Source organism: Manacus candei, unplaced genomic scaffold, assembly GCF_025592945.1.
Source record: "Manacus candei isolate 608988 ecotype Guabito, Panama unplaced genomic scaffold, ASM2559294v1 h1tg000014l, whole genome shotgun sequence".
Lineage (NCBI taxonomy): Eukaryota > Metazoa > Chordata > Aves > Passeriformes > Pipridae > Manacus > Manacus candei.
This window is the reverse complement of record NW_026138062.1, coordinates 33,878,820-33,905,745: the sequence shown is the minus strand read 5'-3', so window position 1 is coordinate 33,905,745 and position 26,926 is coordinate 33,878,820. Positions and strand designations below refer to the sequence as shown.

Sequence of the window (26,926 nt, the reverse complement as noted above, 5' to 3'; positions counted from 1 at the left end):
CCACACACCTGTATGACCATAAAGAGCTGGTGATTCAAGTGAGATAGACTATCAATATTAATCTGACATTAAGTCTTCAAAGATAAAACAACTTCAAGATGATGCATAAGATTTTCAGACATGCTTGGCACTGGCCACACGTCTTTCAGTAGAATGAACAAAAAATGCTCTTTATACAGCAGCTGATACAAAATAAAGCTGGAAAAGGTGGGACAACACTTCTTTAGGAGTAGAACTTAAATCAAAATCAAACTAATATGCTGCATCTTCATGATTTATTGTTGTTGCTTCAAAGTTATTTAGCCTATTTACACTCATTTAAAGAAATTGGGCCAATATCCAAACAAACATATTTGGAAATGAAATGCTGATACATAATCTGTAAAATGTTTAAAGTTAGGTTGTGGGAAAGGGGGGATTAAATTATTGTCTGAATGCGATTGGAATTTGACAACTCCTATTTATTAAAGGTAAAAGAAATATTTTCTTCCCACACCCCAATGGATCACCTTGCTTCACACCCTGCTTTGGGGACAGCTGCTTTCACCTTTTGTAAGTCATGTACAGCAACATCAGCAACCCTGGCAGTGATAGCAAAGTTTGGGTTAAGTGATCACATGAAGAGCCAACAATCCCATGTCCCTTTAGGTATGCTTTTTTGAGAGTTTTTGTGGCGAATCACCTCAGTTCTGGTTCAATGAATCACAGTGCAAAGCATGATCCCTGTTTATGGTGGTGGGAATTTATGCATATGTCAATGATAGGACAGATACCCAATATCAGATGTCCTAGCATTCATCTGCAAAACCACAGGTACACAAGGATTGTTGTGTCATCTTGAGGCAACTCCTCTACCTGCATCTGGACTGAAAAAAGAGGTGCCCAATCTATCAGTATGACCTCTGCTGCCAGGGATGACCAGGGAATGGTGTTCATAACTTGAACAACTCTGTCTCTGAACCTATCTAGTCTCTATTACTTCCCATCCGGTGGCTCACAGAAAATGACATCAAAGCAATGAAACACTGTTTAGCTCCCGAGGTGGGTAATACTCTGTATTCAGCCCATTTAAATTAGGAAATGGCAACATTGCCACAGGAGTTGTCATTTCTTATTGTTTCATGGAGATATCAAGATATTGCAAAGATCAAGCAAAAAACAAACTAGCCCAACCTGGTATTGGAATGGAGGAGATTACCTTGGCAGTGGGAGGGTGATGAAGGCACATCTCCAATGCACAAACAATGAAACAAGGTACCAAAAAGAAACAAGTACCAAAAACTAAAAGAACCTGACACCCACTAGTAGGCATAGGATGCATTTCCAATAGCTCCATATTTACAGGTTAAAAGAAGGTTTTAAATAATTATCACAGTGTGTTAAGATGTATGAGCTTCCTAGATGGAACAGGTTCAAGTAGACTTAACAGCTTTGACAAATGGAGCAGCAGTGGAGATATACAGGAAAATCTGCAAGCCTGAGTAACAGCATACTACCTCCAGACATCTCAGAGCATCATTTATCATTGTTAGAGAAGCTGAAACCATATGGTACAGAATATCATATTTTTTCAATTGTCATTATTATAATTTGCTAGCAAAGAAAGTTGTCGGAAATCAGTCCTTTAAAGGTCTCCTGTTTCATACCTTAGGAAGCCTTTGGAAGTTAGCCCTTTGGAAGTTACGTCCTAGGACTGACTGTGACTCCAATGGGGACAGCTGGAGAGCAGCAGAAGCACATCCCTCTGCAGTCCTGACCCTTGCTATGCTGTCCTGCCTCCCCTGGGAGCAGGGAAGCTGGAGAAGAGAGCTTGTTTTTTTTCAGCTGAAAAGTAGAGAAGAAGGAAAAGAGAATAAATTAATTCCCTGTTTGTTTGTTTGTTTGCTTGCTTGTTTTCCACAGGACAAGAAAAAGGCATGGGAAACAGCATTCTTAGCCATGAGCCCCTCTGGCCAGCACAGGTAGGAGATTCCAGCCACTCCCTTTCAGTTCCTCTAGAGCAAACACCTCTGCTACATATTTTTGTGGCAGTGCTACCTACACCCCCATCTCCTTACTTACCTGTCACTAGACTTACATTCAGCCTAGTAACCTTTTCGTCTTTCTGAAATGTCTTTATTTAAAATATAACTATGCCATCTGGGTTGTTCTTCATTGCTGCAGAAGCTGCAAGCTAATTTTCAGACTTTGCCTTGAAGCAAGACCTTCAACACTTTCTCTGGGTCTTTTGATCTTTGACAAAACCACCCCTGTGCTGTAGCTAGATGGACACAGACATCCAGTACAGCTCCTGAGTTCACTCCCATCTTTGCAGAACTGTAAGCTCTGTATACAGCAATTAGCTCATTCCATGGCTTACAGGTATGCACGGCTTCAGGCTATTTGAGTTCTGCATCATGTCCATGAGCTTCATCCTTGTCTCCTGTTCTTCGCTGCATTCATGATACATTTGTGGTATGAACAAATAACACCTGTTCTTTGGTCATTCTTCAACTCAAGCACTTAAATGCTACAGTCTGGGAGACAGGTGGGATTGACACTGAAGCTGGAGAGCACACTTTGCCAGCAAATGTGCTGGGAAGTTTCTAGGAGCAGTGGCTTCCTTGTGTTGCCACCTCCCAATGGATTTTCATGTCACTGTAATGATAGTGAGCAATAAGCTGCTACATCCTAGGTCTGTCAAAGGATGCAAGATTTGGAAGTGGACAACTTTGGAAATTTTAACTTCTGCTTTGAACAAGAGAATGGGAAGGAGACAGTTGTGGAAAAGGCATAAAAGTGGTGCAATCTAAAGTTTTCTAAAGATTTTAAATTAAATAAGCATTGAATAGCTCATCTGACATAGACAGGCTTTGGAAAAGCTTGGCATAAAAGATGTGCTAAAAATATGTTGAGAGAAGGGAAACATATGGAAGTTGTAAGAAATTTGTATGTTAACCAGAAAGGAGTTGAATACTTTACTCTGTACCCTGGCTGTGGCTATTTTTATGTTGCAATTAACCTATGTGTCTCAGCAGAGGTTAGATGCTCATGTTTGTCCTACTTGATGGAAGAGTGTTCACTGGACAGCCCACAACACTTCTATGTCCTCTCTTGTTGCACAGGCTCAGGTGCCCCTGTGAGCGCAGAGCTCACCATTCTTTCCATTGGGCCACTCTGAGACTTGCTCAATTAACTGAACTTTCTACAAAACACTTTCCTCCTACTGGGATGAACTGTGGAAAGATCATCACGATGTCCCAGCTCTTGAGTGAACCAGCCTGTACTCATGCTGTAAAACAGGTGGCTCCGGGCATGTTAGTGCAAGGGTTTTCATCACTGCTGTCAAGTAAAAAGAGTGACATCATCATAGCAAAGAGCTCGGAGCATCTTAACTCAGCAACAAGATATAAATTTCCAAATACAGGCTAGGGAAAGCCTGAACACTGTACCCCTGCTTGGCCACACTGCTTGGGTGCTGCCTCACTGCCTGTTGCTGTTACAGATAGACCTCTCTCCCCTAACTCCCCACAAAGGGAAAGGTTAGGGCACTGAAGGGTGGACAATGAAACATTTGGTGCCATTTAACTTTCACCAGACATCACTTCCCGGCTCTTTTTTATTAACAGTACAAATATGGTCTTGCTGACCCTCACTGATGGCTAATGCCTTACAGCCCTCACTCTTCTCCCTTTTGCTGGAGGGTATACTCTCGTGGTGAATGAGAATTTACTTCTGAACCTCAACTGTTCTCAAGTGTTCTTAAGTGCAAGGAACCTCTTTGACATACAAGTGTAAACATCTCTGAGGTTGGGTTTCTATTAACCTTAGGGAATGTGGATGCAATGATGAAGTGAAAATGATGCTCTAGAGGATTTCTAATGCTGCCATACACCGTATCAGACTGATTTTTCAGGCTGTGTTAAATCACTGACTGCAAAACACGTCCCCTCTTCCATCTTGCCCAAGGCAAGGGCAGTAATGCATGACTTAAGTTATTCCTAAATGCAGGGTGTGACCCTGTACTGTATGTAGTAACCTATACTGTTTACGGTTGCAGCACAATCCCTGGCAGATTTTCATCCTGTTCCAACTAGACTGGACATGATTCAGGAGTAGCAAATTGCTGTTCCCTGTAGATGCTGTGGATGAACCACCAACTCTGAGGTGGAAACGGGTTATATGGATGTGAGCAGCAGTCTGTCACCTATCCCCTAGGGTCAGGTAGCAGATATTGACCCATTTGATCACCTACGAGTCCTGGTTAACCCTAGAAGATGCACAGGACGTTGGTTGAGACTGGGATAAAGCATGATTGCAAACTATTAGAGCAATTATTTATCGTTAAGGCGTTTGAAAGTAGAGGCTTATCCCACCTCAGTATGTTTCTCCCCCCAGCTCTGTGCTCCATCCCCCCACAAGTGAGAAGACATTAATTATTTTATGGGTGCTCAGTCAAAAGCACTTCAGCAGAAGTCACTGGAAATGTTGACTTATTACTGAACAGGAGTGAAGGCTGAGGCAGCCCGTCTAGAAGAAAACAAATGAGACCATCCAGCACACGTCTCACCAAAGCTTTCAGATGTGGATTATATGCCAAAAAAGACATCTGAGCCTATATTCAATACAGATCAAATAACAGAACCTTAGATGCCTTTTGTTTGTTGAATCCACCCAGCCTGGTAAACACACTCTCTTAGTTATGCAGTATCAACTGGGCACCAAATGATTTATTGTCTCTTGGTTTTCGTTTATAAAACTGACAAAGTCTGGGCTGATAAATGCTGATATATGTCAAATTCAACCAGTTTATGATAAAAGTTGCTTGCCAGGTGGCGACAGTTGGCTGCCTCAGTAAACATGTCATGTAGCTACCTTCACCCCTGAGGAATGTTGATTACTGTTTGATATAATAAAGCATGTTTAAGGTCCAAAGGAAATAGGCAAGGAGGTTAAACTCAATACAGATACATAATGCTACCAGCCATAATATGTCTCACTTAAAAATTCACTGCTAAGTAGCAAAACAGCTAATATCTGCTTTAGAGAAGCCTGCCAGGGCAGTGATAATGGTTGTGAGTAGATGTGAAATAATTATAATCACGATGCTTCCAGATTACAGTATAACATTGCTGGAGTGTCGTCCAGATGGCTACAGAAGGAAAAAAGCAACTTGTTGGGAGGGGAAGTCAGTCCTGCACTGTACTATTAAGTTCCTCTGGATATCTCTACTCTAGCAGGTGGAACATTGGCCAAAGCAAAGCCTGGAGCCTGGTTTGAACTGTGGCTAATAGACAGTGTGTGCCCATCACTTCTGGTGCTGGATGTGCTCACCGAATCCAGGCACTGAATGACTCCCTCAGCCCTTGGTGCTCTTGAGGCTAGTCCATGTTGCAGGCACAAACACGTTTAGGTCATGCTGAGATATGGCAGAAGTTTGAACTTTCTTCTTGTTTTACCCCATATGTCACTCCCAGTTTTTGCCTGACACAGGCTTTACTCCAAATAGATTGGGTCTGAGACAAGCTGCAGCTCGTGAATGAACTTGGGTCCATATTGAAGTGCCAAAAAAACGCTTAAATAATGTGACAGGGAGAATGAGCAGAGTTTGGGGGCACCAAAAGCCATTTCAAACCTGGTAGAGAAGTGTGAAGAAGGACTTGTGTTTAGGAAAGCCTGTCTGTTTTTTCCTAGTGTTTCCTCTGGGCTAATTAAAGACATTGCCTCTCCAACAAAATCTGCCCCATTTACAATACTGAACCTTTGGGCTTGTACAGCATTAAGAGCAACAAGACACTGGAAGCCTTCATTGCAATATAAATTACAGATAGTAATATATGAAAACCTGATGTTGGCATTTCTAGCTCTGGAAAAGATTCATAGAATGATTTACGGTCCTACCTTGGACTGAGTAGCAGCTATTTTATGAATCAGTATTTCTGTCACATTGATTTAAAACAAACCTTAACATTACCATCCCATGGCAGTCTGGTTGCTGTGAGCAATCTGAACGTTTTCGAAGGACTCATGTTTCATTTGAATGCTTTTTACTGGGCCGCAAGAAAGACAAAGGTCTGTAGGCTGGAATAACATACAAACATCTTGTTTATAAGAACAGGAAGCACATGGTAACAACCAAAGTATTTCAGAGGCAGTAGGGAAATCACTTAGTTGCCTAAATCTTAATTCCCGGGGTCCTTTAGATATGTAAGATATTCAAGGTACTTTTCAAGGTTAATGTGGGTTCTATGGGACACTTCCCCATTGCAAAGCTGCAACTAGAGACCAGACAGGATATCCCAAAGCAGTCCACACAGCACCTACATCAAGGCAACTATACATCTTGCAACCCATTTTGTATTCCAAAATGTTGCCTTGATATTGTTCAGAGAGATTACCTCCTCTGAAGAGAGGTCCCCTTCCCCTTGCAAAGACACAATTGAAGTCAAAGTTCTGGGAGCATGGGAGGATTCAGTGGGTGTGGAGTGTGCAAAAGGCTGTTTGTCTAGTAGACAGACTAAGCTAATCCCCACTGAAAACCTCTCCAGAACACAGTGGCCTGGCTCAAGAGTGCTCCTTTGCCCCCTGGCATGGTTCTGCAATTCATTTAACAAAATAACCTTGTGTGATTTTCTTCTAGTGTTGTTGTGCAGAGGGTAAATGTACTCCAGACATGTAGGAAGGGACAAAGCTCTGTTAAACCTTCTGGACTTTATTGGAGAAATTTTATTGAAATCTGAGGACGGATTTTCACATCCTTTCTCTATTGCCAAATTTCAGGACCAAAAAGTTCTTGCTTGATATTTGCTGTTATCTGCCTGGCAGGATTACCATGTTGTCATGCTTCAAACAGGTAGTGCTTTAGAGGAGCAGCATCTGCAAATTTTGGTGGACTCCTAGTGTTTCTCACCCTACCAGGCCATTATGAATTCAAAATCCTGATCTATAGCTTGTCTATCAAGTTTGTGGGATCTGCAGAAGTGTACCTGCAAAAACTCTTTCACCTGAAATGAGGTGATCCAGGACTTCAGCTGTATTGGAGAAGTTTCCAGTCTTGTATTGTAACAAGCTGTATATTTTCACCCGTTGAAATAGTTCTCCTTGAATGTCTCTAACTGAAAAACTGCTGAACACTACATAATTTGCCTGCCTGTTAGCATCTGGTAATATGAACAGTGCTAATAAACCAAGAAGCATTTTTGTTCTTCGCAGTTCTTTTGGTTAATAATAAGCCAGTCTGCATCATATTGTGTAGAGAAAGCCTTGAGGCTCAAGATCACTAAACTGAAAAGATGGTCACAAATTTTTCCAGACTGACAGATTAGAAAAAAAAGGATTAGAAAAAAAGGGATAAAGGAGTGCAAAGAAATATCAGGGAAATATTTTTTTCTGCTTGGAATATTTTTATTTGTCATTCACCTACTTTCAAGAAGCTATCCTAATTCATGTCTAGTCCAGGTTTATCCCCTTGCCCTGCTCCCACCTCATGTCACCTAACAATAAACCTGTACATGGAGAAGAGGTATTGCCCATACCTGAGGAAGTGTTAGCAAGTGGACTTCTCAGGGCTTTGTGTATGGGAAGATGCTTGCACAACCTATTGCCTGCCTGCCTTCCTGGAGAGAAGCTGCATCCTGCACAAGGATGTGGAACTGTCTCCACCTCTTAGTATGGATCAGCCCCAGCACTTAAATGATGCATTCTGGTTAGACTGACACGGGGTGGGTGAGACCCAGCTCTTTTGCCTCTCACTGCTGCAGATGTTTTTGGCTCTGCTGGTCACTCTCATCTCTGCTTACCGTCAGTGGTGACACCATCTCCTAGCACATGTTTATCTGTCCTGTTTGGGACAGTTGCTTCACCAGGAGACAACTGAAACCTAGTATCCCTGTCTACTGTTTATAAAGTGGGCTAGGAAAACTAGCTCAGACAGAGAAGTGCATAGTGGAAATACTGAGGAATATGAAGATATAGAAACAGTTGCACAGGTCAGGCTGAAGATCCATGCTGCTGGGTATCCACCACCCAGCAGTGGCCATGGAATGCCTAGCAAAGAAGAGATGAACAGGAAAACCACCTAGGGAAACCCCAGGACACTTTCACTGGCATAAGAATTTCTTTGACTGCACTAAGATATCTGTTCACTCAATTGCTTGTCCTGGGGAGAACTGCAGTTGGGTCAGGTTAAATGCCACACTAAATTAATTCTGCAGCTGAAAACATCTGTGCAACAGGCAAAGCACTGACTATGAACCTGGGCCAGAGCTTTCTCAGGCAGCAGGGAATTTGAGTCAGCGGTCCCATTTCTCTGGAGAGTGTTTGAGCTCCAGCCCTGCTGTAGTGGCAGATGGTTTTTCGTGTCTCAGAATAGGATCTTGGTCAGCCATACCTCTTTTTTTTTTCCACACTTGTTCTTCACTTACAGTTAAAACAAACAAACAAAAAAAATTCTCCCTTTTTTAAGGTTTTTATCTCCCTGTCAGTGAATGCTTTAAAGACTATTTTTCTATAATCCCTCTAGAGTGACTTTCCTGTCACCTTAAAACAGGCTCCGACCTAGTCACAGCTTCTGTCCCTGCCAGTGGCAGCTTCAGCTCAGGCAGCTCTGGGGTGCCCATCTCAAGAGCCCGAACTGACATTTCTGATCTACTCATCAGCTGCAGCCCTAACCCCCTAACTTTCTAACATTATAAACTTCTTTTAAGAGCATCACAGAATCCATGCATCCATGGTGCAGCTCTTCTGTACTAATGAACACTTCACAAAGCATACCTGTAATCACCAATTACAGTTGTAAGCAATTTGCAAGACCTGTGTTTGTATAGGGTTAAGGAAAAAAGCCTTGATAGTCTGCAAAATTGAATCTGCCAAGCCTTGTGGCAAAAAAAAATCGGTGTCTGACACGGCCACCTGTTTACACAGTGTGTCCCAGAGGTAAGAAGCACAGGACCTGATCTGGCTGATCACAGCAGGCTCCTGACCCAGGCTCTTTTACTGCTTGGGAAAAAAATAAACCAAACCAAAACAAAAAGAGCAACCAACCAAACAGAAACAAAACTCTCTTCAAGAGAGTCCAGGAACAAAGTCTGGTGCATCAACTTCCTCCAAGGACACCTTTCCACTGCAAAATGTACTTGTCCCCAGTCCTTGTGCATGTCAGCCAGTGTTTTTCATGTCTACACAGAGAAGCTGCAGGGAAGTCTGAGGAAGGACACTGTGGGAACAAGCTAGCAGCACCTGCATTCAGTTAATTAGAATCAAAAGGGAGTGTTTCGGCCTTGGAGCTGAGAAGGAGTGTGTAAATCAAAGCATTGAGTTTGCAAAAAGTCCTGGGAATTCTAGCTAACTGAATGACAACACCAGGTGCTGTTTACCAAAGAACTCTAATAAAGGGGAATGCAGAGACAGTTCTGTGGAGAATCCGGAAAACTGAATCATACTGTGTGTGCAGCCTCATTTCTTCATCGTCTATTGGACACCTTCTCCTCTGTGCTTAGCCACAAATATACTTAGCATATACAGAGCAGGTGCCAGGGCTGGGGTAAAGGTCTTTGGGATAGGGGAATGGTCTTTGTGAAGGAGGCCAGGTTCCTTGGTGACCTGACTGAAGTGAACTGTGTTGTTTCCTGAGGCAAGAAATTGCTCTGTCTTCCCTAGCCTTGTAGACAGAAGTGCTTTCCTCTTTAGCTGAGACACTCTTAAGGCCCCATGTTGCTCACATCCACCCTCTCCTGTCAGAGCTACATGGGTGAGCCTGTACTTGGAGACATGCAGTGGCTGGTGGCTATCTGACTATTGCAGAAGGTCACAAGTAAAGTCTAGGTGGAGGCACAAGGCATGTCATCCTTGATCTCTGTCATCTCATAAGGGAGCAGCACTTCCAGAGGGAGTTCACTGCTGGCACAGTGGAGACACCCTCTGCATGTGGTGGTTTCCATGAATTGCCTAGCTGCAGAAAGATGTTTGGGTGCTAGACAGCTAGTGCAGTTGGGGGATTGCACTATTTAGAAACATCCTGGAACATGGGAAGAGCTTCCTACACAAATGTTAATAGAAATCAAGTTAGCTGAGAAGTTGCCATCAGCTGGCTGTCTCAGGCTGCCCCAGATCAATAACTACTCAGTATTATATTAGCCGTGAGCTCTGAGGACAAGGATGTTTACCATGTAATAGATAGAATGATTTACTCAGGGGCAGTGACTTAAGTGAGGGTTTGAAAGAGCTGACTTTCACAGAAGAGGCTGTAGGCATCTCCTGTAGCATGCAAACCCATCCCCTGCAAGGGTGGTCTTCCTGCAAGCCACAGTGGATCATGAAGGCATATTTGTGGCAAACTTCTGGGACAGCCATATGTTACAGGTCAGAGAAGTCACCCCCACTGTTGAACGTGTGAGAGTGATACCCTGACCCCAGGGCAGCTGACAAATGGACATTTAGTGGGAGTTGAATACATACCAGTGACAAGATGGTAGGAAATGTGGCCAGTGGATATCAGGAGGATTCTCTCTTCCAACGGCAAAGGGACTATTGGTGGCTGACTGGACATGGCATGACCTCTGTAAGGATCAGATAGGAGTGTTGCTTGGTCCCCCTGAGACCATGCTAAGAGGCTGGTACAGCTCAGGCTCCAGGTGCAGTCCCAAATGTCTGTGGGAAGGAAAACAGGCAAGTGAGGGACATGAGAGCAGCCCAATACATCCATATTCACACCTCACCCAGGTGAGGTATCACGTTAGCATCACCATTTGTATCAGACTATTGCTGCGACAGTGGTAGTGTTTACAAAAGAATTCAGGGTTTGGGCACAACTTCCCACTTCTTCTTTCTCTCAAAAATGTGTTGTTCATGCCTCTGCATTAGCAGACAGTGCCAAGTTAAAACAATAAGAGAGGTAGGCTCACTTAACTACAGATATCAAAGCCTGAGTTAGCTGTTCTCTTTGTGGCAGGTGAAGACACATGCGTTAAACACGTTGCATCCATCTGCCTGGTGCTCATGTTGAGTCAGCGATTAGCAGAGGCCCTTTGCCTTTCCCATGCATGGCTCAGGTGTTGTCTCTGAGGGCTTGGCTGGCTGCCTGGTTCTTGAGGGGAAAAGCCTTGTGGAAAAAAAAACATGTGGTCTGCAGCCGGCACCCCCTAGAGCCCGGCCTTGCTTCTCCTGTAGAGGGAGAATTAAAACATTTACAACTGCACACTCAGGAAGAAAAGAGGTGTGGGCAAGGCAGGCACATGGAAGCAGAGTGACCTGTGCCAGGGTCTGGTTTGAGAGGGGTGGCTGAGGTGGTAAGCAGCACATGGTGCAAATAAAAGCCACTGGATGGCAGGAGGGAGAGCAGGAACTTTTGCTTTGCTGACTTCTAATGTGGACCCTTCTTCCCCTTTGACTCTTGGAGTGTCTAAATCTAACTCAATAACAAAGACAATCTAACTAACTAACAATAACTAGTGTCTAAATCTAACTAACAATAACAAGACTCAATAACGAATGAGGAGCTTGGGTGAAACCACAGGGAAGGGCACAGAGGGTGTTTGCAGTGTGACCTCACCTCCAGAAGAGATGGTTTCCTTCCCATTGCTCCCGCTTGGCTCCTGCAAGGGCATCAGAGCCCTGGCAGCCCAACGTGTCCTGACTCCAGATGGGAAAGAAATCATAGACTCATAAAATTGTTTGGGGTGGGAGGACCTTAAAGATCATCTAATTGCAACTCCCTTGCCATGGGCAGAGACACCTTTTGCTAGACCAAATCCTTGGAGATGATTCCGCATCCGCCCAGAGCTAATGTTTCATCTTGGGAAAAGTGTTAAATCCATCTAGGCTTTGAAAACACACTGATATCAAATCTGAATTTAAAACAATTTATACATAGACCATAACATTTTAATGGGAAAAAATACACAGTCATTTCAAGCTTGAAGAGTTTAAGTAGTATGGTTTTGTATAAATGGCTGATATGTTATTTGTTTATTGGGCAATCTGCGTTTTTATATTGTTTGTCAGGCTATATAATTTTAGGTGAAAGCTTTTTAGCATGCTGCACCTATGAGAAGAACTTCCTTTACATACAGTTTTCTGCTCCAGAGTGCATAGAAAATAGACTGCTCATTGCCACCTTACACTCTTGCACTGTTAACCAGAACCTGGCTGCTCCATAAATTAGACAACCACATTAACAGTTCTGCTGCACAAATGAGCTGAGCACTAAATAGCTGATTTCATTTGAGGTTCACAAGAGGACCATTTAGGTTAAGGGGTTAGTTTTGTCAAGGGTAGCACTTATGTATTCAATTGGAGGTTTCCTAACCAAAACGGGGAGCAGGAAGTGGACATCAAACAAGAATGAGAGACCTGGTTTCTTTCACTGGGGTTAATTCTTGGGACAGGTACCTTCCTTCCCCTGAGCCTCTGCCTGACTTGTGCTGCTCTGGGTGTTTGGACTGCACATTACTCCAAGGGGAGGTTGTCTTCTAGGTTGGGCTGGTGTTGGAACAACATGGCCAAGATGGCTGTGGAGTTTCTGAAAGCTTCTTTTGTACAAGGTGATGTCTCACTTCCTTCAGTTGTTACGATGAAATTAGTCTTGCCAAGGTTTCTGCGATGCCACGTGGATTTTATAGACTGTGAAAAACTGTTGTAGATGCTATGTAGGAGAACAGCCTCAAATCGAAAGATCTAATGGTCATGCCTGGCTAGAAACCCAGTGGCTAAATGTTGCTCTATTGAAGCCTACCAAGTGGCATTTTAAAGTCTAAAATCCAGTGCAGCCTCTCACTGCTGGCTCAAGCGTTCACCTGTTTCTTGGCAATGCAAACCACCTTTGTCAAGAGACAGTGCAGGCCAGCCCAGAGCCTTTACAAATTCAAAAGAAGTGAGAGTAACCACTGTGGTACAATCTCCCTGCAAGTGACTGTCTTACAATCCCCGTGCAAGCACTGTGTACTCACCGTGCACCCTTTGGGCTCTCTCCCTGCTCGCTAAGAGTCCAGAGGTGTCCTTCCAAGGATCAAGCCCCCCAGTGCCTTTCTAACCAATCAGGAGAGACTCTTATCACTCGACTCTACCTCAAATAGTCTCCTAAATCACATTGAGTGTTTTCTGACTGCCATTTTTTAAAGCCTCCTGTTATTCCTAAAGCTTGGACCAAATACTGAGTTAATGATTACTGGCTGAAGTTTCAGTGGTTAGTTTGAGGGGACAACCTTTTCCAGCCTTCTGGACACCTGAGGCAGGACATTTAATCAATGTCTTTGTCCTTGTCAGCTGATGCATTAAATCAGGTGGTGTTCAAGTACATAAAATCATTTCAAGCTTTGACAATGTGCTTTCCAGTGTGCAGGTAAGGAGCAATAAAACCTACATGCATCATTCAGTGAATAACAACCTAGTCAAGCTTTCATTTAAATGTGCAAATCTATACCCATTATGTGTGTACAGCTCATCATCACTTCATAAAGATAGTGATTTTTTTCTAGTCTGCTATGTAACTGGAGGTTCAAATCAAAGCTTTTTGAACTTCAGCTGGACTTGCAAATCTTATGCAGAAATAAATATATAAATACTGAGCAGAAATGGTATACAAAACAAGGAAATAAATATACAGTTAAGGGACTGAGAAATACTAGATGGAAATATAATTAAGAAGATTAGGATAGAGAAAGAGAAAATGAAAGAGAAAGCAAATGAAAGAGAAAGTTGGGAAACACAAGGTAAGGCAAGGGGCAAGAAAGGCAAGCAGGTGAGTTTTGCAGATAAGTGGAAATATTCGAAGCTACATGGATCCATAGTATGTCTAAATTGCACTTAAAAGAGTATATTATACATAAATAAGCAAAGCTAAGACATTATATGCTACACAATAAATATTTAGATTCTCTTATACACAGAGGAAAACAGTGCCCATTGTTGCTGAGCAAGTGAGCAATCCATATTATTTAATTGGTTCTGTTTATTTTTGTGTTGGTGAATTATCTGTAAAGAAATTCTAATTTCTTTTCTTCATTTTTTAAACTTTTCGTAAGGCGAGTGTCTCTTAATTAAAAAAATATGCAATTATTTAAATATTTAGAATTCAGACTTTTTAATGACCAAATGAACAGGTAATGTGTAGATACTTTTCTCTTCCCTTGTTGGATAAACACAAGAACTAGACCCCTTGCACTGCATTACACAGGCAAGGAATTACAAGCAAGGAAGCTGACTGAAAGGCTTCAGTTCATACCACATCTACATACTGTTTGACATGGCATTTTGTCTACTGCTGTCCTCCTGTTCTTTCCCAGGGCTCCTCTCTTGTCTACAGTATGTTATAGCCAAACTCAGTTAAAAGAATTCTGCATTTGTTCTACTTTGCCTTCTGAGGTCCTTGAGTTCAAGATTTAGTCACTGTTGATTTTATAGCACTGATGCTCAGAGGATAGAGGCGTGGGTTTCCTTCTGGTCTTCTTCCTAGCACTTCTCTCTGTGGAGTCTGTAAGGTTCACAGCACCCCTAGGGCTGTTGGGGTATCAGTTATGGAGGGAAGAATGAAATCTGATACCTTGATTTTCAAATGGATTTCAGTCATTGCACAACCATATATATACCTCCTGAAATCCATGTTAAGTCAAGTATGATGAGGTTAAAACTGCTCAGAAGTGCTAGTGGACCCACCAGCTACAAAAAAGCCTGTGTGGACAGCACTGGAGGGGGTCAAGACACTTCCAGAGCCCAGTTCTTGTGGCATTGCATGTTCACAACCAGACTTCCCAAAAGTTTCCCCTTCTCTTGGGAGTACCTCAAGCTGCTGCAGACCAGTCACCCAGAAAAGTAAAGTGTTTGCAGCTGGAAACCCTTTATGGAAAATTTAACCCAAGAGATTTATCAAGGTTACATTATGTCCCTTTTGTCAGACCTACTGGAGCACCCAGCAGCTCAGCCCAGGTCTTGCTTCCCACTTGGGCAGAGGGCTGGTGAGAGCACATCCTCTTCTCTCCTGACCTCTACACCCATGATTTTCCCTGTGAGCAGGGATGGGGAAGTGGAAAAAGGTCTGGTTGGTGCACTCTTGGGTCTCACCCAGAGCTGAGCTGGTAGCATGCCCAAACCTAGACCTTAAAATGCCTTCCTTGGAAGGGTGAGCATCTTACACATCTTTTGCATAAATCACGTTCCTCCTCCATGCCCAAGGTTGGAGGATGGAGTATATCTCCCAGCTTTTCGGCTATTGGGTTCAATGTCACAACTGCCATCAGTGAGCTGTCATTCAGTCCTGAGGACCAGGGCAGGGATCTGCTCACTGTTGTAAATGGATTGTAAAGGACTTAGCTGCTAAGTGATGTGCAGCAGTTCAAACTTTGACTAAATGTAGGCAGCTTTGCACAGAGATTGGCCTGGAGGGACATTGCTGTGTGACAACATCCCAGCAGGACTTCTAACGTACTTAAATCCAGCAAAGAAACACAGCAGGTAAGAAAACAGAGCAGGAAAATTCTGTGTTGAGTTGCTGTCTCAAGGTGTCAACTATTCTAGTCCTCTGTTCTGATTTGTGATCAGACATAGATGGTCACTGTTGTTTGGAGAGACTTGCAGAGGAGGCAACAACTCCACGCCCTCTCCACACAGCCAGCTGCCAGGCGTCAGAGTTTCCCAGCTTCCCTTTTGTACCTGTACAAAAAATTTTAAGGAAAGTTTCCCCACATGTTTGGTGAGAGGTAGAGATATAGAATGGAAAATTTCAGCTCAAATGGTTGAAGTCAGGCAAAGTTACAAAGGACAAACAAGAGGGGAGTACTACGGTGAGAACTGCCAGGTGCCACCTGGCCAGGTTCTGTCTGAGCCCCAAACCTGACATGCCTCAAAGTGTCTGGGGTTTTGGGGAAAAATTAAGCAGGCAAGGGATGTGAGGAGGAATTCTTTCAGGGTTATGATTCTGCTCTGAATTCCTTTTGCTGTAACTATCTGAATATATATGTATATGTGTGTGTGTATGTACATACTGATTTTTTCTACTCTTATCTGGTATAATAAACATTAATTGGAAAACAGAAAGTTGTGTGAGGCAGACAACATTAAATAGCTGTGTTTTCAGTGGGAAGGTTCACAGTATTCAAAAGTAATTCCTCAACTCTTCTTACAAGACAATGAAATTGTGTTTCCCATCCCTACCAGAAAATGAAATCATTAATATTGGGGGACATGGAAAAAAATTTAAAAGGAGCAAAATTTAGGAGGAGCAAAAAGAGATTACGCATATAAGACCCTCTACTATTCTCAGACTTCCCAATGCAACTTCCCTATATATTTGCTAAACAAGGTCTTATTCAAAATGGCTTACATAAACTTGTCTTCGTGCAGTTCAAGCTGTGTCCCACGCCTGCAGTGTGAAGAAGTTGATGCACGGTGGGAAGAGCAAACTGGAGCTGCTGTGTGCTTATGCTGAATCACCCTGAGACCTAAAAAAGCTTCTTGCCAAAAAAACCCCAAAACTGATGAACCAGTCTTACTTTAGGGCAGGTGGAATAATTCATGCTCTCATTTTTATCGTTAGTTCTGAGAGGGAAAGACAGATTTGTTTTCACATGGTTATTGATTATTAACCAGCTTTGTGAAAGGTTACCTTTCTGCTAGATACAGCCATGGTGGGGGGTTAAAAATCAATCCCTGGGAAAGCTCTGTTTCCCAGTCAGCTTCTTCTCCCACTGTGGTCCCTTGTCACAGATACAGTTTTCCCGTGTTGGTTTGAGCACAGATGAGAGAGAAAAATGAGAGAGAAAAAGATTATCATGAATATGTTTCACTCACCTTCAGTACTTCTTTTCTGTCTAAATGTGGATTCCACAAAAGGTGTTAAGCACTGAGAAGTCGTTAAATATTATACAGATACAGAAAGTCAAACCAGATTACTTTAGGGAAGTGTGACTAAACTATACTCCTTACTATTTTATACTCTAACTAGACAGTCGGAATGGTGGGAGGAATGAGGAAACTATCATTGGTCATAAAGGGAAATAATTTAGTAGGGGTTCACAAATTACTTGCATTGAAAGGCAAATGAAATGCTCCTGTCTCCTTTCCTAGGGGAAAAAAGTTATACTGCATCCAGGTGGTTTTACATTTCACTGATCTCAGCAGCCTGTGGTGATACCTGTCAGACACTACTGGGGAAGAAGTGGGCAAGACTTCCAAAATACAGTGACTCACATTAAGCCCCTATATTAATCATTTAAAGGTGAGAACATTGAAAATACCCTTGAATTTCAAGAGGCATGTTGTACATGTTGGCATATATTTTAAAACCACATAGATATTGCTTTAAGTGACTTTGCTTTGCAAACTCCTTGCTATTCAGTGAGATTTGTATTATATTTCAAATGTTTAGGCTTCATATAATACAGAATAAGACTAAACCACACAGATTGCCTCTTCGCTGTCAGGCGAAGAGCAGGCTAGAGAATGTGATCAGATCTTAACAAGTCCTTAAAACGTACTTGGTAATTCAAGTATTGCAGTGTAGTTATTGTGTGATCTTACTGCAGGATGGCAACAGCTGAGTACCTGAAACATTTGTTACTGATGCTGGAATACATAAATTCCTGCGCTTGTGTTGAGGATAATTACAACCTGCTGTCCTACTTAACATTGCTGCTGTCACCACCATCCTTCAATTACTGGTATAGAATCATAGATTCATTTTTGTTTAATCTCTTGGAAGAGCAAGCTTAATATAAGAATTTTTATTTATGCAGACAAATATCTTAAGGGTGAGTGTCAGAGGATGGGGCCAGACTTTTCAGTGGTACCCAGCAACAAGACAAGGGGCAATAGGCACAAACTGAAACTTGGAAAGATCGATTTGAATATGAGAAAATACTTCCTTGGTTTGAGGTTGACAGAATACTGGGACAGGCTGCCCAGAGATGTTGTGGAGTCTCCTTCTCTGCAGATATTCAAATCTAGATGTTTTTCTCAGCCTGAACTACAACTGTATTGTAATGGTTGTGGGACCATGCTCACGCATCAGAGACAAAAGTGAGCTGGAAGTGTGAACTTTCTAGCTCATTGATAAAGCTGGGTGACCTAAACACGCAGGTCATAAATATCCCCAAATTGTGAGGGGCTTCTAGAGTCCTTAAAAACTTCCTAGAGCAGGTAAAATACAGGACTTCCAGCTGAACTGAAGCATATGTCCAGACAGGCTTTAAGGTGAGGGAGAATCTACCTGATCCATTATTAATTTGTTTTAGTGTACAACGTGTCCCTTACTTTCCTGTTTTCAATAATTAAAACTTGGCTGTACATCTATCAGTGGTAATAATATTTGTACCAGACATCTTTTCTGCGCATGGTTACTTTCAGACTGAGGACGGCCGAGTTTCTTGTCACTCCAAGCCTGTCAAAACCAAAGACTTGGGGAGTAAGGACAGGGTAAATTCTCAGCAGAGAGATGAAAATATATAGACAGGAGACTCTGGGCTCACCATTCAAAGTCTACATGAGAGCTAGAGGAAATGATGCACCTTTTAATTTCTTACATTGTGCCTACACATCTCAAGGCTCTTCTTGTTGGAAAATTAAGACTGATTAAATGCAGCCAGGTGCAGGGTCAGCAGTGTCACACACAGCAGCACTTAATCTGGGGAACACTTCGCCACAAAGTGGTGGGAGGCAAAATGTTTACATATGGTTCCAGGGGAGAGCTAAAGTGTGGCAAAATCATCTGAGGACTAAAACATTCACAGTGCTCAGGAAATTCTTGGAGTAGAAAATTCTGTGAGTTTGGTAGAAGATGCTTGGTGTCTTATCTCATATGCACACCCTGCTGCGACTGTCTGAGGTGATATGTATGGATGCAGCGACCGCCTGCAGAGCCCGGTTCTGAGGCAAGCAGGGACATTGGTCATTCCCATCACTCTCACCTGCCTCTTCCATTGCCCTTTTTCCACATCAAGTGGGTACTTGGATGGGAGCCACTGACAGTTCAAAAACTTCTCCTGGGAACCCACAGCTGTGGAAGGACTCTTAAGCCAAGTATCAGTGATTGCATCCCAGGAGGAGGAGGAGGCAGGCAGCGGAGGTCCCCGGGCTCGGGCTCCAGCTGGGGTCAGCTCCTCATCCCGTGGACCCCCGACTGCGAGACACCACCCCCCCCAGGGCCTGGACGGGGTCCCCAGTGCCGGGATACCCAGCGGAGCCCTTTTCCTGCACTGCAGCTCACCTCCTCGTTGTTAGAACGGCAAAGCGTGTCCTTATCGACTGCTCACGCAGGCAGAATGAAAGAGAATTAGCTCTAAATTATACGAAATTCATTTGCTTTGTAGGGGGAAGTGTTTGCTCTGTTTGGAGACGTTCGTTATATAGAGAGGACCGCATTAAGACATCGGGTAATGGTCCTCCCTGGAGATGAATCAATTTGCTCTGGGTTTTATGGCCTCGCGTTTGTTTGTCCGCTCCGGTTCCCCGTGGAAAACCCGGAGAAGTGCTGCAGGGAGCAGATCTCTGGGGAAGGAGCTGGTAATGCTGGGCTGAGGTGAGAGCACAAGACGTCTCCAGATCAAAGGACACCCGTGTCTGCGAGAGATGTAAGCTGAGGCACCGCGGGCGTGCTGAGCTGGCGGGGAGAAATCCCCACTAACGGAGCTGCGCGTTCCCTCTGGCCGCACACTGGCTGCGAGCTCCGCGGGGACACGTACCCTGCTCAGCATGCCAGGGGATGGAGGGGGCGGGTGCCGGGCGCGGGGAGCCCGAGCAGCAGCTATGTCTATCGGTAATTCCCGCTAATAAAATACTTTTTCGCTATCCGCACTATAATTGGTTTACAGCCTTTTTTGTTTATTTATCCATAAGAGCTGCTGTTAAATGGCTCGGGAAAGCAATCGCTTAATGGCTCAATATTGAATCAAAGGCTCAGTGTGCTTTCTAAGAGATGAGGGACCCGCGTGAGTTCAGAGCGGAAACTCATTTTAAGTGTAATGGACTGGGCGGGTTTATGATCCCACGGAATCGGGCGCAGGAGCGAAGTACCGGGACTCTGCTGTCTCGCCGCTCGGGGTATGCATCGTCACTGGCCGAGCCGAGCCAAACCGAGCCGGGCCGACCACACGCGCCCTACACGGAGGGGCGGGTGCGCGCCCCGACGGCGGCGGCGAAGCCCCGGTGTCGGGGGAAGCGGCGGAGAAAGGAGGCGGGCCGCGCACATAGGAAGCGTGCCTGCGCCCGAGCCGGAGAGAGCGGCGGCCGGGCCGAGTGCAGGGAGGCAGGGAAATGATCTTTGTCCCTTTCGGTAGCTCTCCGCCTCCTCATAGCCTCGTCACCTAGTCAACCAGCACCAGCTTGGAGCAGATTATCTCCGAGGGTCAACACATTGCAGCCCAAGCCGCGGGAAAGGCTCCCAAATTTACCCCTTGGGCAAACAATCCGGTGCCTATCGCTCGCTCTGGCGATAGCATTGTGGTCCTCACCGACCACATCCCCCCAGGCAGGGGTGAAAGGGCAAAAAGCCGGTCCTGGCCTTCACCCAGGGCTCTGGCATACGGGTGCCCCTGAGGAAGCGCCCGCTCGGCGCACTCTGCTCGTCCCCGGACACCGCATCCTTAGCCGAGATGCCCCCGCAGCCCGAAGTACCCTTATGCCAAGGAACCGAATCTACCCAGCCCTCGGAGGGATATCCTCTCCCTGCCCGAGGGGTGTTGGCTTGTGAGCCGTTCCTGGGCAAGCGAGTGGAAGAGGGAAAAGGTGTGTTTAGGGACCATCCCTCCCGGAGCGCCCTGCACTTCGGGGCAATCCCCCGACTCCCTACCAGGCCCCGTAAATCCCTCGCCGCGGGGCTCCTCATCCCAAAGCAGGGAGCGGCACGCGGTAGAAGAGCAAGGGGTCCTGGGGCCGGCCCGACTGAGGGCAAGGGGGTTGCGGGACCGGGGCCACACCGGGTGGCCTCTTACGGTTCGCGCCCCGCCCCGGAGGGCTGCGGGAGGGCTCACGTGGGGGAGAGGCGCCTATGGGGAGGCGGCGGGAGCCGGGCAGGGCGGTGGGGCCCGCGGGGCTGCCAGCTGTCAAAGAGGCATCCCGGGCTCCGGGAGAGGGAGCAGCCCTATGTGTCCCTAAGCGGAGAGAACCCCCTGACTCCGCTCACCATGAATACCGAGGAGCAGTATTACGCCTCGGCGCAGCTCTACAAGGAGTCGTGCGCGTTTCAAAGAGCTCAGGCGCAGGACTACAACCCCAGCCCCCCCGCCTGCCTGTACATGGGCAGGCAGCAACAGACTCCTTATTCCAGCGCCTTAGGGGCTCTCGAGCAAGGCAGCCCGCCAGACATTTCACCTTACGAGGTGCCCCCCATCACTGAGGATGCCGGGGTCTCCCACCTTCATCACCATCACCACCACGCTCATCTTCCTCCTCCCCACCAGGACGCGTTGCCTTTCTCAGACGGGGCGGACACGGGAGCTGTAGAGGAGCCCCGAGTGCAGGTGCCTTTCGCCTGGATGAAGTCCACCAAATCTCACGCCTGGAAGGGACAGTGGACCGGTAAGCCCCATCACCTCCCTCTGCCTCTGCTCCCCCGCTTCTCTCCCTCTCGGCGGTCAGGAACCCTCACTTGCACCGGTCCTGTTCCCACCGCTCGGATGTACTGTGGAGAGGTCCTGGAGGGTCGCTTCCCCTCAGCCCTCCCCTCAAGACCCGCTGCTCTACGGCTGCTGCCGTTGGGTTTAACGCCAGGGAGGGAGCCGACACTCCAGTCCGTGCCGGCGGGCTCACCGCTCCCTTCGCCTGAGCAATTATTAACGAATTATTTTTCACCAATTAACTAATTGTGGCCAAGTTGAGACAATGTGCAAGTGCCTCCTGGGCGCTGCCGCCTCGCCGAGGACGGTGTGTCCGCGGGCGCGGTGAGCTCCGCGCGGGGGCCGGGTCCGCGGAGGGCGAGGCCAGGGTTGCGGAGGCACCTGCGAGGTGGAGCGGGCAGGGAGCGGCAGGCAGGGCTGGCGGGCAGGGGACAGCCCCCACCGTGCGGGCGCGGAGCAGCCCCCAAGCCCCCGGAGCAGCCGCCGATCCCCTTTCCGCTGCCTCTAGGCTTTCCTCTGTGCAGAGCCCATCTCCCGTCCTGGTCTCTCTCTCCCACCCCTCCTGCTTCCCGGCGGGTTTTAGCCATAATTGCACCTTTCCAAGTGAAAAAAAAACACGACAGGGAAAACAATGCACAAACGAAACAGAGCTGCCAGTGAGAGGAAGAAACTCTATCTAGGCAGAAAGTTCCGCTGCCCAACAATATTTCTGTCTCTGCCCTCACAATGTTATCGTGTCCTGCGCCTCCGTCACACCTATAGGGCAAATATTATATTAATGGCTTTGTTCAAATAGACAGTTGAAAAAAGGACCGGAGTATTAAAATCACCATGAAATAGTTTGGGAATTGCATGGGACAGACCGAGGGGGAGGGAAGAACAGGCGGCGATCCCCAATCTCCAGGGAGGCGCATCTGCCGGCAAGGGTTAGGAGAGCACGCTGTCTCACGCCGCGGACACGGAGGCAGAGATTGTGCCAGTGAGGAGGTGGAGGGGAGGAGAGAAAATCAGATAATTTTCATTAAGTTGAATGTACTTCTGGAACAATAATATACCAAAAAAAAAAAAAAAAAAAGAAAGAAAAAACCCCAAACTTTTGAACTACATCTTCTTTCTCTGTCTCCTGTACCCAAGGAATGACAAAACCAGCAGAAAAGAGAAACTTTCCCCGTGGAAGCCTAAAACTCTCCCCTGTTCCCCCCAGCCCTCCCGGGAGGTGCAGGCAGGGGCCGTGCATTGCTCGGTCCGTGAGATGTGTGTACAGGCACACGCAGCACCGGGTCGTTCCTGCCGGAGCACTCCTGCAGACCTAAAGGGGCGCCGCACTGTGCCGACGCAGCCCTCGTAGCCAAACCCCGACGTATTTTGTACTGTGTATGTGTCAAACTATATACCCCCAGGATTTATTTTTAGTGGAAACCCTTGGGATTTAGGTGTCCGTGGAAGCTGCGGGGCTTTGCGTTGTTATTGACGGGGAAAGGTGGCCAGAGAGGCCGCGGCCGAGCCCGGCCCTGTGCCACCCGCTGTGCCCGACTCCGGGCTCCGCCGCCGGCCCGGGGCATGCCGGCCGTCTCCTGGTGCCCGGCCTCCGACAGATCCCGGGCGTTCCGCCTTCCCAGTAGCACTAGTTTATTTTACAGTAATAGAACAATTTTTTTTTCAGCTACAAACACATGCATAGTGGCTTATACATAGGTTTAGATTTACAAATATTTTTATACATATACACATTGATTTTAATATATATTTATGCATATACACACACAATAGGATTTTTATCTGTAAACATTACATATATATTTAAATATATATTTAAATACATATATAAGTTTATATACATAAGTTTATACTTACAAACACTGTATAAATAAATAAATATAAAATCATGGGAATAGAAAGATGAGCAGTGGGAGACTCCGCGTAGATCTCTTGAAATGACTGTGTCTGGCTGTCTGTTTAAATCACCGTTCCCTACAGATGATATCACCCCCGAAAGCGTGACCACCTGGGGTCTGGAGCTGGCAAAAGCGGCCCGGAGTTTCAGTGTCCAGCTCCGGCCCCTCTCGATGAGCCACCTCTATCACCTGCTCCCCAGTGCCGACGCAGGAGTGCGGCGGCCACGCTGGGAACGGCGATTGAGCTGCTGCCGCTTTTTACGGGAACAAGAAACCCAAAGTTTCACCAACCTGGCGAAACGAAGGGGCTCCAGTCCCGCTCCTGGCCCTGGTCCCGCTCCCGACCCGGCAGGCCCAACAATTATTGTTGCTTTGTTTTAGAGGGTTTTTTTTGGTGCGTTGGTTTCTTTGGAGTTTTGGGGGTGGTGGTGTTTTGGAGGAGTTATATTTTTTTCGTTTTGATTTCTCTGTGTGTGGTGGATCGTTGTTTGGTTTTCGTTCGGGGTTTTTTGATTGTTGGTTTGTTTTTGTTGTTTTTTTGGGGGGAGGTTCTATTTTTTTTTTTAACACGAATGCAAGCAATCGTAACCCTGGATCCGGGACCCCTTCGGAGCTTTCTGTGACACGCAAGCGGTGGCACGTGAGCGTCTCCCACAGCTCGAGGGACGGCGCTTCCCTGAAAATCTCACCCGAATTATTGTTAAAAAATATTAAATTATTATAAAAGAAAATAGCAGCAGTTGTGACTGCCGCCACTAGCACCACCTCACTGTGCCCAACCGGAGAGCTCCCTGAGGCCTCTCCTTCACCCCGCTTGCTTCCCCCGCGTGTCCTCCACTCCGTGCAGAGGTGCAGGGATGTGGCCCCCCTAGCCCGATGGGGCACCCAGGCGGGCCGAGACTGACTCTCGCTTCTCTCCAGGGGGGTCCTGTGTAGTTGAACCGGAGGAGAACAAGCGGACGAGGACGGCGTACACGCGGGCACAGCTGCTGGAGCTGGAGAAGGAGTTTCTCTTCAACAAGTATATCTCCAGGCCGCGGCGGGTGGAGCTGGCTGTCATGTTGAACTTGACCGAAAGGCACATCAAGATCTGGTTCCAGAACAGGCGGATGAAGTGGAAGAAGGAAGAGGACAAAAAGCGCGGGGCGGGCAACAGCAATGACCCCGAGCAAGACTGCGTGGTGACCTCCGGAGAGCTCCAGAACAAGGAGGATCTCCAGCCGTGCCCCGCAGGGAACCTGACCTCGGAGGCCTCCAGGGACCTTCTCGCCCCCAGCCTAGGACCCAGAAGACAGCAGGACTCTCGATGAGGTGCGGGGAGCCCCATGCCCCGGGACGAGGAAAAGGATGGAATCGGGGAAAGAGCCGAGAGGCTGGCACAGGCTTCCCGCCGCCCTGCTGTGCCGTGCCTTGCCGACGCTCTCCTGCCTTCCCCCGGGGAATCTCTGCCTCCACTCCGACGCTCGCGTCCTCCGAAAACTAAATGTTCAACTGTAACAAAGAGAGGCTCACTGTGGGCCGCAGGGCCGGAGTAGGCCGCAGGGAGCCGCCGAGACGGCGGCGAGCTGTGCCCCGCTCCCCCGAGCAACCCGCACCACAATGAGCCCTACGGGGCAGCTTCCCCTGGGGAAGGCGGGTTTCGGGTGGCCACCGACTGTGTGTGCAACCCTGGGTGCACGGAGCGGTCTGGGAAGCGGAGGAGAAACGAGAGCACGCTGCCTTACCTCGAACGGCTGCCCGGTCGGGGTGCGCGTCCCGCCGTGTCCGTCGGTTCACAAGCGCGGACGCGGAGCAGAGCATCCCGGACCATCCACGGGCTGGCACGCCGCCGTCCCCGTCCCTTCCAGTGGCACCAGGGCATCGGCTCTACCGAGGACTCCTCGGGACTGTTACTTACTCCTTTGGAAACTGGAATCTGGTTTCTTTCGTTCTCTTTTGTCTTTGGGAAAGAAAGGGGCGGGGGGTGCGGGGAAAGAAAGAAAAAAAATGGAGAGAAAAAGTTTAAATATTAAAAAAAAAAAAAGCCTTAGTGTCCTGCGGGCAGGATTTGACTACACCGATGATCTGTTCCCAATGACGGGCATAGGCAACCAGACCCTCCTTCGGGCTTCGCCAGCGGCTGTAGGGACTCTGCGCTGCCTGCCCGTGACCGTCTGGGCTCCGCGGGGGGCTCCGCGGTGCGCGAGGCTGCACTCGCCTCCTCGAGGGGCCAGTGCGAGCCCAGAGGTGCAAAAGAAAATTCTCTGGTAATCTCCGGGAAACGAACAGAGGTAGATCGGGCTGCGAGCCGAGAGTGGGACGTGTCTGGGGGGCTAAGCTCTTGCCTCTCTTCCAACCCTTCCGCAAGCTCGGATTCTGCCTTAGAGAGGAGAAACCTCCCTGCAGCACAAGCTCCTGTCCCAGCTCGACTGCGCGTGGTTTTTCTCTGCAGACGCGACTTAACACGCCAGCAGAGGCTGGGGGCCCTCTGCCTCCCGAGGCACTGCAGAGCACCGAAGACTTTTCCTGGGTGTTATTTTTGTCCCGTCCTGGCGTGTGGGAAAGGCCAGCTCCTCCAGACTGGAGAGGAGAGAGAGCCTGGCCGGCTCTCTGCGGGGGGTTGCGGGGCCCCGCGCCGGCCGCCCCGGGCCAAGCCTTCTGTGCCGTAAGGAACAGCTTCCCCGTCCCGATAACGACGAGAATTTCAACTAAGTGGGGAACAAATCACATCCAAACTATAAACAGAAAACAACCCTTGGAAGGAAGCAGGAACTGTCCGGTTTTCTGTCAGTCAGGAGGATCTGCCTCCTCTCCTCGGCGGAGAGGTTACTGCCCTGTACCCAGCAGCAGCAGCCACTCGAACATCCCTCGGGACCGCCACAATCCCTCCCGCGCTGAGGGCCCGGGACGTGGGGGGAAGAAAAGGAGGAGGAGAAGGAAGACAGCCTGTCACACCCTGACCAGACGACGATACCAGTCCCTCGGCTGAAAACGAGGGGGAGAGGAAGTAACTTGGCACACCTCTTTGGTTTTTTTCCCGTCTTACATGAAAGTTTTAACACTAAGGGGGAGACTCGAACTGAAGTTGTAATTTGTCTGTTGCTTTTCTTTCCTTTGGGGACATTAAGGTCTGTGTGCAAACAGGAGCATTTCTGGTAATTTTTCCTGCAACATGCCTGAGAAATTTATCATCCGAGACTGTATATCCTTATTCATCAAAACGCATTCAATGAGTGAGAACTTTTACTAATGATTATATAAGCAAAATTCGAATAAAGTTGTTCTGCTTAAGAAGCAAAACACCACAGTAGTTAAAGTAATATTTCTTAAATTTTTGGGGGACATGAAACCGTTTTTAAACCTCAGCATTTCTAATCACTACTCATTAACATTAATCTGTCGCTTGTAACATGCAGTGGAACAATTTCCACATACCTTTTACTATGTCTGGCACTGACAGACAATTGCAATTGGGGAGCCACTATAAAAACAGATCTAGCTGCAGGAAGTATGTCTCCCACAGAAAATACCACG

The 26,926-nt window shown here is 46.9% G+C and overlaps 1 protein-coding gene and 1 long non-coding RNA gene across 4 annotated transcripts; one reads left to right on the top strand and one right to left on the bottom strand.

The window, feature by feature from the left end:
* Nucleotides 1–317: 317 nt before the first annotated feature.
* On the bottom strand, nt 318–21,453 carry LOC127467295 (uncharacterized). Of its 3 annotated transcripts, none has more exons than XR_007903047.1 (4): nt 21,318–21,453; nt 16,292–16,655; nt 10,435–10,626; nt 318–1,824 (listed from the first exon to the last, which is right to left on the bottom strand). It is a non-coding gene; the product is annotated as an uncharacterized LOC127467295 (long non-coding RNA). The 3 variants fall into 3 exon arrangements; XR_007903049.1 differs by having other exon boundaries at nt 16,574–16,655; XR_007903048.1 differs by lacking the exon at nt 16,292–16,655.
* PDX1 (pancreatic and duodenal homeobox 1) lies at nt 20,282–25,722 on the top strand. Its single transcript, XM_051779055.1, has 2 exons — nt 20,282–21,480; nt 24,335–25,722. Exons 1-2 carry the CDS (start codon nt 20,556–20,558, stop codon nt 24,721–24,723), a joined length of 1,314 nt encoding a protein of 437 aa, XP_051635015.1. The 5' UTR covers nt 20,282–20,555; the 3' UTR covers nt 24,724–25,722.
* Nucleotides 25,723–26,926: the final 1,204 nt, after the last annotated feature.